The following is a 12,563-nucleotide window of genomic DNA, read 5'->3' as shown; positions in this document are numbered from 1 at the left end:
GGTTCTCAAGATCTACCCACAATCTGGGTTGGGTTCTCAATATCTCTCCATAGTCTTGTGTTGGGTTCTCAAGATCCGCCCACAATCTTGCGTTGGGCTCTCAAAATCTACCCACAATCTTGCGTTGGGTTCTCAAGGTCTACCCACAATCTTGCGTTGGATTCTCAAGATCTGCCCACAATCTTGCGTTGGGTTCTCAGAATCTACCTACAATCTTGGGTTCAACAGATCTACCTACTATCTTGCGTTGGGTTCTCAAGATCTACCCACAATCTTGCGTTGGGTTCTCAAGGTCTACCCACAATCTTGCGTTGAGTTCTCAAAAGATCTACCCACAATCTGGGTTGGGTTCTCAAGATCTACCCACAATCTGGGTTGGGTTCTCAATATCTCTCCATAGTGTTGTGTTGGGTTCTCAAGATCTACCCACAATCTTGCGTGGGTTCTCAAGATCTACCCACAATCTTGCGTTGGGTTCTCAAAATCTACCCACAATCTTGCGTTGGGTTCTCAAAATCTACCCACAATCTTGCGTTGGGTTCTCAAGGTCTACCCACAATCTTGCGTTGGGTTCTCAAGGTCTACCCACAATCTTGCGTTGGGTTCTCAAGGTCTACCCACAATCTTGCGTTGGGTTCTCAAGATCTACCCACAATCTTGCGTTGAGTTCTCAAGATCTACCCACAATCTTCCGTTGGGTTCTCATGGTCTACCCACAATCTTGCGTTGGGTTCTCGAGATCTGCCCACAATCTTGCATCAGGTTCTCAGAATCTACCTACAATCTTGGGTTCAACAGATCTACCTACTATCTTGGGTTTTCAAGACAGTGGTTAGATTTTATTTGAATTTTCAGATTTACTCAGGTCACTCGATCCGCACTGTCTCTTGGTTTATCCGCGATCGTGTGTATATGGGAGGTTAGTCGCCGCGGTATTTCAATGGCAGGTTAGCGCACGGGTAACGCTGAATGTATGGTTTCGACTCCCACCTTCCGCTAGCTGTATTTACGTCCGCTTTCACTTCACTTTTCCTTATTATTTCTACACTATAAACAAATAACAGGTAAGAGGAAGGCTTAGTTCGAGAGCTCCTATCCAAATTTGATGAGTCTTCTTGTATGTAAAAGGAGAAAACATACGCGAGAACCCAGTGAATGTAGGAAGATTCGTGAAGCCCGTATTTATTTTTCATAGAAAATTCTTGAAGATTGCAAGATTCAAGTACTAAATTTACAACTATAACGCAGCAGTAAACATCGGCACCACAATTTTATAAGCTGCGCATATCGGGGCATCTAAAGTGGAGAAAATTGATGTATTGTAGAGCGCCCTCATATATACCACTAATCTGTGACTAGGAAGTTTGCATGAACGTTGGTAATATCAAATGGTAATTATTTAGCAATTTGTTTGTTGAACTGCCCACAACTGAAACTGCGCATTCGTGCTCACTTACCCGTCAGTCACTGGTGAAATTGCCCGTCATACGCCGCGGTGGCCATAGGTGGCACTGACTAACACTCCTGGCGTTACATCGCACACAGATGTGGACGTGGGACCAGCCGCCGTCGCAGAGCAACTGGTAGTGCAACGCACGCGTAATGCAGAGTTTGTGGGTTCAGCTCCCACCGGTAGCAAGTTGTTCTTTCGTCTACTTTCATTTCCGTTTCGCTCATCATTTTCCACACTCCAATTAAATATACCAAAAATTTCCCCTACGCTTTCCTTGGCTTCACTATGTGTTGGCCTCACATGCTGGTTAACTTAAAAAAAAAAAAAATTGGGCCCCTAGGTTCTTTTCTCGTTCCGCGGATAAACGAGAATTTCGAGGTATCAAACTGTCGCCTTCGATACGTTGGGCATACGGTATGTTGGGTCAGTTGTTGCGCGGCTTTTCAAAAAGGCAACGCCTTTTCGCGGCACTGCACGCAACTGCGGTGGCCGTGACGTAACGCACTCGCGAGATATGCCGTCGTCGAGTGGCCGCGGCGGAGCGAGTGCGTAGATTAAAAGGGAGTGCCGCCTCTTGTACAGTACAAGGAGCAACGCAGCCTTTCTCAACGGGAAGATGTGCCGGTCTCGCTTCTCGGAAGAGCCACGTCGTGTACATAGATGGAGAGCTCTCCGTCTCCCTCTCTCTCTCTCACTCGTCGACAACGTGTGTATATATATACGCGCGCATAGCCACGAGCACGTGGTCTGATGGGAAGCAGTTAAGGGCCCTCTTAATTTGGTACGGGCCGCGTCCGTATACAGCCGACTGCGAAAACATTTAGGAACACGGAAGCTGTGCGCGGAGAGGCTGCGTTTTCTTTTCCTCGCGGCTGCGCTATGCAGGGTGACCGATAGAAAGAGCTTGGAACGGCTGCCAGACGACGGGGACGTGCGGGGGTAGTTTCGGTGTCAGAACGCCCCTGGACTGGAAATTTCTTCTTCTTCTTCTTCTTCTTCTTCTTCTTCTTCTTCTTCTTCTTATTATTATTATTATTATTATTATTATTATCTTCATTATGTCTTTTCTGAAAACATTCGCTCTGCGCAGAGGCTAATGGAAAAAAGTTGGGTGACATCTGGACTCCAAAATTATTATTATTTGCATATAGCTAGTGACACATTGTCTCCCTGCATTTGTTTTTGTATCGTCTAATACTCCGGTCACACGGGGCACTTTCGATCGCGATCGACCCCGGTCGGGCGATCGGGATTAAATTTCTCTATCGCGATCGGCTCCTTTGCGCAAGTTGCGGCAGGAGGGGGGCCAACAATGCCCGGTAGAGAATTTGGATCCCGATCGGGGTTGGATCGCGATCCGAAGGGGATCCTTGTGGCTGGGGTATTAATATTTTCCACGTGATAATTGGAGTTGTTGCGTTAACTGCCACGGAAATTGTTTACACATTATAAGTAATAAGAAAACAACAGGGACCCTATAAAAATTCTCACGGTTCCCTAAAAAAGAAAAAGTGGTCGTACCTATGGCTGTATGTACGAGCGTATGTATTGTATGTGTACTAAAATTCGGTATCATCCGAGGAACGGCCGAAGTTGAGGATGTCGGAGTAAGGTTGGAGGTTGACTCTGTCCTTCTAGTGTCTTCGACATGAACGAAGAACGTCGCGACAGTAATAGTCGTGCCTATTGGGAGTATTATATCCGCCACCACCGCGTGCCACTTCCAGACCCCTTGGTGACTGCTACTGTCAGTGCGCCTGCAGCCGTCACCAGCCTCGGCTACTACAGTCACGTGGTTTGGTACGGCAATGAAATAACTCTAGAACAAGGTAGGAAGCAAGGGTGAAGGAATGGAGGAAGGTAGCAAGGTATGAAGCGAGGAATGGAGAAGGTAGCAAGGTATGAAGCAAGGAATGGGGAAGGAAGTAATGAGGAGAAAGGAAGCTATATGTAGAAAGGAAGAAAGGAAGGCAGCAAGATAAGAGGGAGAGAAGCGCCGCAGGAAGGATGGAATGGAGCAAGTAAGCGAAGTGGGAAGGAAATAATCACCATGGGAAGGAAGAAATGGAAAGAAAGGAATAGTTAAGAAGGAAGCAAGAAAGTAATGGGGAAATGAATCGAATAACGAAGGAAGGAGGCTACGAGTGGCGAGACATAAAAGGGAAGAGTGACTTCAGACTTCATCGCAACTAAATTTTGCACTCGTAATCGATAGCCAGTCGTTAAAAAGTACTCGGGGGAAAAAGAAGGGGGAAGAAAGTTGCAATATATGATTTCCCGCTTAAGTGAACCGCGAAATTTCCCGACCATATATGGCAAGCACGTATGAGAAATTCGCTCATCAAGGGGACGGTAGCAGCACATTGGCAGGAAGTTCATGCCCGCGGCGATTGAATCGCGCGCGCGATAATATTTAAAGACGGAGGATGAGGATAGACATGATAATTTTGACCATGTACCCTTACATATTATATACTACTATAATCCTTGTACCAAATTCGTCATGTCCCCCTTTCTTACTTTCCCCTGACTATTTTCTTCGCTTAAAGTTGTTTTCTTTGCCTATACTGCCGGGTTCGCAGCTGGGTAGGCAAAGGTTCTGGATTGCAAGATAGATAAAAGTTGCGACCTTCGCGGCGGGCAAGCATAAACATTGTACGAGGCTGCACGCTGCATGTAATGAAAGTAAGCTCATGTGTGTGTATAGGATTTAATATGCGCCGCTTCACCTGGACTCCAACGTGTGCGTTGGACTTGCGTAATGTTTTTTGCTCTTTCAAGGTTGAATCTTTGTTTTATTGTTTACCCGCCGCAGTAGCTTAGTTAGTGGCTTCGCCGTTCGTCGCTGCCGCTGACACTCTGGCACAGATACACATCGACTCGCTCTCGAACTCGTGCCAGGTCAAGTGGCGTTTGGCAGTCGTTCCGTCGCCGCCACTAAAGCGGGTCACGTGGCACAGCGAGACGGCGTCACACGGTCGCCAAGGGCCGATGGACACGAGCGGCGAGCCAATAATAGGGAGGCTAATAACGGCGCTACCGAGAACGCCGCAAAAAAAGCAAAATTTCTCGAGCCCGCGTGCCGACATTGTCTACATTCACTGGTGACTAGCGCGACGCATTGTTGCGCAGGCTAGAACCACGCCTTGGGCTCTTAGAAGAACCGTTCGAAAGAAAGGAAGAAAGAAGGAAAAGTTAAGGTTGGCAGCGTCAAAGAGGCAGGCGTAGCTCTTTTATTTGTTGTTTTCCATTTCTTTTTGTGTTCAAGAAACAAAGAAATGCCAGAACAAACCTCCTTTACCAGCTGCACTGTTTTTGGGTGAGCACGCCACGAAAAATCCCGACCAACTATAGAGGCCAGCAGCTTCTCTGTAGAAAGTAAACTGTACAGGCATGCGTGCTTCTATAGAGGCTTCCAACCTGAACTCACTTTCCTTTGCCGCGGCTGCCCTATACCGAAGTGGTGAACCGGAACGCGTGCATGGCACATCGTCACGAGACGATATAGTTAGTCACGAATGCTTGGCCGAACGCTTGGGTGGGTAGCACGTATATGCGCACTCTTGAACAGCGAACTCGGCAGACCGCAGCATCGATTCTACGGTGGTTAGCCTCGTGCGCCGAGCGTTGTCTTGTTCTCTGCAGCGGTTTATGTGTACGTTTAAGCGGCCTGCACCGGCCAGGAGGTCCTATAAGGAATCTTCGGTTATCACTGGATACCGGAACTTTAGGCAATATACCTTTTTTTTTCTTACGTCCTTATCCGGCCTATTCAATGTATAAGCACAAACTATGGACCTACAAGCACTTTAGTGGCACTTTCATTGCGCCTGTAAATGCCTTTTTTTTTTTTCGATGTTGGTGTCTACATTGGATTTTCTGAGCCTACAAATGCCATCTTCCGTGCTTCGTCTTAGCCTTTGTTTATAATGCTGTCGTTCACTCGGGAACTTTGCTCGAGGCAGCCGACTGTTACCAACACAGATTTTTGTCGGTTTAAAGGCTGTATCAATAGGTTCGCCGCAGACGCGAGCATCGCTGTGAGAAAGACTCAAGCTGCGCTACGCGACAATACACTTGAAGGTGGCTGTAGGCGTACTTCGCGCCCACTCCACGTTTCTTTTTTAGCCGATTCCGCCGACAGGCGGAATCGGCTAAAATGATGATGGGCTAAATGATGATGGGCTAAAAAATGATGAGGCGCAATTGACATTGACGAGGAATGCAGGGATAATTTTAGACGTTTAGGAGAGGTTGGTCGACATCCCCAAACCAGAGCTGTTGCTGATGGATTTCGCAAGTTCAATCTGTCTTGGACAAAAATCCCCGGTTTTCGGTATACTGAAAGAGTAGTCGAAGATTCTTACCCGACGAACATTCTGCAATTCAAGTTGGACCATCGAACGTTCTGAAGCACAAATATGTGCCGCTAACTTCGGTGAAAGTTGAGCGCTCTCCTTCCGCATAGGTACACACTAGAGTTTCCTGCAGTAATTACTAGAGGAAACTGTGGCGCTGCGATCGTTCAGCCACCATGATAATGATGGGCAGTGCATGGATGTGTCTGATCTTTATGCTTCGGGCTTCAGAGGTTCTTGTGGCTTCGTTTACTATACGCTTTATCTGGGCCTTAAGTGGCACGCGTAAATTTCTTAAGTGGCTGTGCAATGCTTTAGTGCTTTAGAGTAATGGCAGTAACGATTAATTAGAGTATAATGGTAGTAATGGTAACTTTTACAGCACGCCGCCGTCCATAGCGGTGCTGCAGCAACACTAAAATCTGTTGCTAAGCTTTATAAGGAAACGCATGCAGGAAGAGCCGCGCGCTTCGCTTTGTTTTCAGCAGCGCGCCTTATCATAGTTATGCGGTTCGGATTATTGTTTTGCACTTGTTCTTTATTGAAACGTATGCCCTTCCGCATGCTGTATGCCCGCGATTATAAAGAATGCATGGCACTGTTTGACTGCTTGAAGCTTCTGCCTTACAGGGGTACGACGAGCCACTGCTCCTGTCCGCATGCTGCCGCCGGAATCGGTGCACATTTTCTTTTTTTTTTTGCTGACGGACGTGGACACAAAAAAAAAATGCCGTGTAACTATCAGCTTCGCTGTTAAATGATTCCTTTGCAAAGTCACGAAGCCATTTATTAAAGCCGTAAGGGCGTAGTTAACCATGTACTACGTATGTACTACTCCACGTACTAATCTATGTACTACTCATCATTGCCACGCTGGCTGAACTGCCCTGCAGCTCGCATGTGCACTAGCGCCACAGTTCCCTGTGGTGATCTCTTTGTGCGAAACGCTACGCTCTCGCGAGAATCTGCGCCGATCGCGAGGTGTAACGAGGCGCACGCATCCGCCCCGGAGGGACGACCTCGGCCCTGAAATAGAAGGAAACCTCGGTATTGCGCGCGGCCTTGGAAGTGCCGGTTATGGGCTTTCGCGCGCAATGGCAGCCTCTTGTCCGTGGCTGCGCTAACTCGTAAGAGCATGGACAAACCCTGTCCTCACATCACGGTTGACACGTTTGTTTGACTGGTCGCGATAGAGGGAGCGGACGCGCGCGCCACCTGTGAACGAACACGAAGTAGAGGAAACGCTACGCCGACGGTTTGGGGGGCAGCCAGTAGGTACACCTGTTTGCCCAGAGGTGACGCCACAATCGGTAGGCCGCCGAGTTTGGCTCCGATTTACGTTCGCCTGCTTTCCGAAGCATGTGCTCGGCGGGTGTAGATTTTTTTTTTTTTTTTGAACGCTATCGCCGTATAAGCTTTGCAGGGCAACCACAGACGCGACATCGATGCAGTGAAGGCGTTGAAAGGCAATACTGTGGCACAAACACCACCTGGCACGCGGTTGTAGTACAGGCTACACCGATCGCCAGACGCAGAGAAAAGTGCCGACACACTAGCACGCAACTGTTAAAGGACACGTACGGGCGATATTTAGCAACTTCCAGCGTGCACCTATGCCTGCCAGCTCTCGGATGCTCCGTGCCCACAATGGCCGGATACAAGCAGGTGAACGTTCATTGGAGGAGGTGTCACAATATATCATTAACGATAAAGCCAGAAAAAAAAAAAAAAGAGCAAAGCAGACGCCGTCCTATACACAGAACACACATACCCCACTGAATGGTCGGTCGATATTGTGTCGGTAGGCATCAGCAGTGCAATATCGTTTTAGGGTGCCACAAGCGCTCGACTGCCTCAAACCTTGCTAGTTCCATTTATTTATTTATTTATTTATTTATTTATTTATTTATTTATTTATTACCTGTGCATCGCAGGCTTAACTTGGGAGTATCGCCCGACGGGGGAATAAGATACTAAACAGTGCTGAAAAACGATACGCTTTAACTAGGGCAGAACACATGCTTACTATTAGGAGTCGTTACACAATATTTATTACTATTTTCAATCCCTTGACGACCACTTTCCTTTGCAAACCTTATCGCAATATATTTTCTAAAAGCGAAAGAATTCGCGAGGACGGAAGGGGAAAAGAATACCGAAGCAAACTAGCGAGCACTGAAAAGGATGCCGCTCGAAAGCTGTCTGCGTATCCACGCGTGTCTGGGGGGGAAGACCGGTTTCTTTCTCAATGCGCGCTGAGCGCAGCCACCCGAACTGACCGCAGGGGCAGCTGCTGCCCACGCAAAAAGAAGCAGACGTAGAAAAAAAGAAGCAGACGTAGAAAAAAAAAGCAACAGTGCAGTCGGGAGAACCAATCATGAGCGGGCAACCATGGAACACGTGTCCCGCTTGGACGTCTGCTTCCAGTAGCGTTGAGAAAATAAAATGAGAGAGAAAGAAAATAAATATGAAAAGAAAAGGAAAACGTTGGGCTAAGTAAAGTAGAGATGCAGGCAACAGAAAAAGAAGTGATGAAAAACTGAAGAACTCTTTTGAGCGGACGCCAAATGCAAAAACGTGCCAAGTGGACGGGTGCGCATCAAACGTACAGGCGGCGGCGCTGGAAGAATTTCAGATGTCTGGCCGCTAACGCGCCTTCCGTGTGCGCCCATTGCAGACGTCATATCGTTCAGTTGCCATGGAAACTATAAGTGATACAAAGGTCCCAGCTCCACCACGCAGTAAACACACATGAAAATACGACCACTTTTAGAAAAAGAAAAAAGGTGCGGTCACATACTCCGGTTCTGTGTGCCCTAGGCAATCACGTTACGTATTTTGCGAATTTTGGGGGTTTCTTGTTCCTACAATTGAGATGTAACTGTGTGGTGCATGAATACGTTGTATTGGGGATTTCAGTTTGCTTGCTTTCATTTTGCCGCTGTCACGGCGTACCTCTATTTGAATATCTGAACTTCGCACACTTGCTTCCGTGTAACGGTCTACTGGTCCCTGTCAATTCGATCACACGGCTTTTAGCGTAGCGGACCCTCCAGCGTATTGTCTGGTAAATAAGAATGTGATTCTGTATTTGTATATCTTCTCCATGCGTTTTTCTTCAAACGTCCTTGTGGTCTGTGTACATGTGCATAATCAGTGCGTGATGTTGCATTTATAGCGCAATACGTTGTCGAAAATGGTCAATTTGCCAAGTCACGAAGCAGTCTGAACCACAAGAATTAAGTTTAGGCAGACCCGCGTACTAACCGTCATTGAACATAACAGATTACCATGCTAGATTAATCTCCCCCCCCCCTCTTTATCTTTGAGTAATCGTTGTGTAGATTGTGTTTTCACTTACCTTTTTCCGCAACCTAGAATTCTGATTCATTAATTTCAACTTACAAATTGTTATCGCTTCATCCTAGTTTGTTTCTTTTCAGCAACCGATTCGTGGCCATACTTCCCACTGTGGGTATGCGCCACGACGATTCAGGTCACAAACAACAACAACAACAACAACAGCAACATTCTCATGTCTGAACCGCCATGCTTATAGCTTCGGTAGTGATCGTCGCAGGAAACTACAACACACGTGACCTCGCTTAGCGTAGCAGACTGCATGTGTAATGTAGTCTGCATTTCGCCTGAGAATCAGACCCGGATATGTTTTTGCTCGAGCTGTAAAATCTCCAGTACATTCGCAAAATATCTAAGCAGGTCCTGCTGAAAATCGACTGTTTTGGGCGCCTTTTTTTTGTTGTGCGTAAATCTGCTGCAGATAAGGTAAGCATAAGCGATAAAGGGATCACGTAGTTTACATAAAATAGGGGATCCGCGTAAGCGACAGGGTGGTGGCGATACCACAGAATAGGTGGTGTCCAAGTCCACGCGACAGTGACGATCTTCTCCGACTAACAGATATAGATCTCGAAGGCTATGCTTTTGCGGAGTACATGCGCCGGAAGTAGTTGCGGATCCGGAAACACATCTTGGCCGCCACATTTCAGACATCACCTTTATCCTCTCGTGCCGTTACTGCATCTGTTAAGTCTCTCAAAGAGCGAAGATCTTCATGATGCGATTTTACATACGAAATGCGGCTTGCACGGGGAACCAATAACAATGCAGATCGTCAGACACAGACAGTGGCCTAGCTGATATTTCGTTATGGTGGACAAACGCGGAAAACGATTCACGAGAACAGCTTACAGTTTGTTTTGCATGTGAAACAGCAGTGTTTACTCGACATCTTCGGTAATCGCCGCACGTGAAACAAGCCCGCAAAAACTGAAAACCAACGGCGGCTAACAGCTACTATAGAAATTTGTGTGCTTCCAGATACGAATTTTGTGGCACAGGCCACACTGTAATGGCTTTTCACCAAACGATACGCTTAATAAGTCGCGACATTTCTCAGCGAGCAATTAGTGACAAAGCATAAATTTACTTCGCTGCGTACGCCCATTAACGTAACACATATAATAGGAGCAAGGGAGCGTTAGAAGGGGAGTTCTTCACGTTGTAAAGTATTCAGTGCTGTCATGCGATATGTACGCTATGGTATGAGGAAAAAAACATGATTATGCAGATCGAACACACATTGGACTATATGTGAACCGAAGCTTTCGTAAGCGCTTAACTGAATGATATACAACTAATTGCGGTGAGCGCAATTTTGTTTGTTTTTATCATAGTCAACGTGTAATCTCATGCAATGTTTATGATTATTAACCGCCCAGGCCACAACTATAATCCCATCGAATACTGCACGAACGCAGAACGCTGTCCGATTCCGAAAAAAAAAAAAGCAATAAACAAGTATATCACGCCACAAAATCGCACAAATAATCATGCAGGATGCGGGCGCAGTGGAATCGATAGAACTGGCTGAATCACCGCGACATCGTCCACCCGTCTGGCCAAAACAACGCGAAGCTATAGACGAGATTAAATCAATAAGCCACGAGGAGCCCCATACCCCTAGGTGAGCGTGTCTGCGAGTAGACGACGCCTGCACGTACGCTTTACGGGAGCGATTGAACCGGTATCACCACACGTCAATTAAGTCAATTATCCGATATAATGCCCGAGTCGGCTATTAATAGTGCAGCTGACGCGGTCAACGAACTCCGAGGACGGGACGCGGAGGTCTATTAACAGAAGTAGCGACGCGGTGCTCGACAAATTGTCGCGCGTAGGCCGAAAGTAACGAACCGAGCCGAGGACGAGATTGCATGCAAGTCAACGAAGTTCGTTGAAACTTTGCTTGCAACGTCCTTTTTTTTTTACATTCGTGTTTATGCACTTCATGCACTCTTGGGAGCAGTAGAGCGCTATACCTGCAAAAATATTGCTCTCACACTGTATGAAGAAAAAAAAATAAGCAAGGAGGAAAGTAGGCGATCGCTACCCCTTAACCACGTCATGCACATCACAACTCAACAAACGTCCTATGTTGTCGCGTTTGGCTTCCCGGTATACGACCGCGAACCGCTTAGCAAATCGCGAACTGTTTGCGGGTAATTTCCGAACAACGCCACGCCGGCAACTATAAATACGTTCGTAATTCCCGCCGTTTTTGTTTTTCCCGCTACAGGAGCTGCGCACCGCTTCCTGTCAATCGGCCGTTGCAGGCGCGATGCGAATCTGTTTTTGAAGTTGCGCGTCGGTGCAGAGCGGTATCTCCAACCAAGGACGACTACTGTTGTTTTTTTCCCCTACTTCGACGAGCCTGCCCAGATTATTCAAGAGATGACGTCGCTTTCGAGACACTCCGAATGCGCCAACGATTTGATGCTTGTCAAGAATTAGCAGCCATGCTTCAATGAATGAAAGCTTGCTGGCGCAGTGTCGCTGCACATGAAAACTAGCTCGGCTTTTTCGCGCAGCGTTCTTCACCGAATCCATTATTTCCGGTAGAAGTAGGAGCGGGAACTACAAGCGAAGCTGCTACTACAAAACGGAGCGCATGAAGGAGAACAAAAAAAAAAAGTAAGTTTCCGCAACGGTCGGGAACGGTCAAGCGGGCGGCGATCTATGTAGGAGCTTCGCTTCGACCGCGGAGGTTAACGCCCCCGGTTCTCGATCAATTGACGCGGCGCGGCGTCTGGTGCACAGATCGAAAAAACATTCGTAAATTGAAGCGGGAAGAGCCACCTAAACAGCGCAACGTCGCCAACCGGCGCGGAAGACGGCGCGCCGAAGGTTGAAAGAGAAATGCGACCCCGCGCGCGGCAGCCTGGACTCACCATGATGCCGCCGTGTCGCCTTCCCGGGCCGGGTCAGTTGGAGGGAGGAAAGAAAAAGAAAAATGCGCTCTCGGAAATCCCGCAACGTCGGCTGTGTTTCACGCCGAGTGTCCCTTGCGAAGATTCGGATTCCTCAAGTCGATGCTGTCGCCGAACACACACACGCGGGAGAGCAAAACTTTGCCGATCGCCTTTGGCAGCAGCTGTCAAAACGCGCCGAATCCGCACGTTGAATGAAGCTCCCGGCGCGCCGTACCTTCTTTCCGGGCTACTGCTCCTGCGCTGTCGGCTTCGCCACCGGGGTGCGGCTGCCCAGTGTTGCCGGTTGGAATGTTGTTCTTCGCTAGAGACGGAGAAAGAGTTGAGATCGAAACCGAAACCGGCCTTTTTCCGCGTAAAGCCCAGATCGCGGGTAGTGGCTATGTTGAATTTGTTGGTAAAACATTCCGCGGAATTCAAACACGAACTCCTTCGGATAAGTTTACTCAGCAGAGAATCTGT

General features: G+C 47.7%; 1 protein-coding gene across 1 annotated transcript in view; it reads right to left on the bottom strand.

Moving 5' to 3' along the window:
- Positions 1-12,348, bottom strand: part of LOC142560197 (dihydropyrimidinase-like) — a 60,947-nt gene extending 48,599 nt beyond the window's left edge. The window contains exon 1 of the mRNA XM_075672120.1: positions 12,063-12,348. Coding sequence (XP_075528235.1) covers positions 12,063-12,065 — 3 coding nt within the window. The 5' untranslated portion in view covers positions 12,066-12,348. The remainder of the gene's footprint in view (positions 1-12,062) is intronic.
- Positions 12,349-12,563: the final 215 nt, after the last annotated feature.

The sequence above is a fragment of the Dermacentor variabilis genome, chromosome 10 (assembly GCF_050947875.1).
Source record: "Dermacentor variabilis isolate Ectoservices chromosome 10, ASM5094787v1, whole genome shotgun sequence".
Lineage (NCBI taxonomy): Eukaryota > Metazoa > Arthropoda > Arachnida > Ixodida > Ixodidae > Dermacentor > Dermacentor variabilis.
This window is presented reverse-complemented; position numbering and strand designations above follow the sequence as displayed.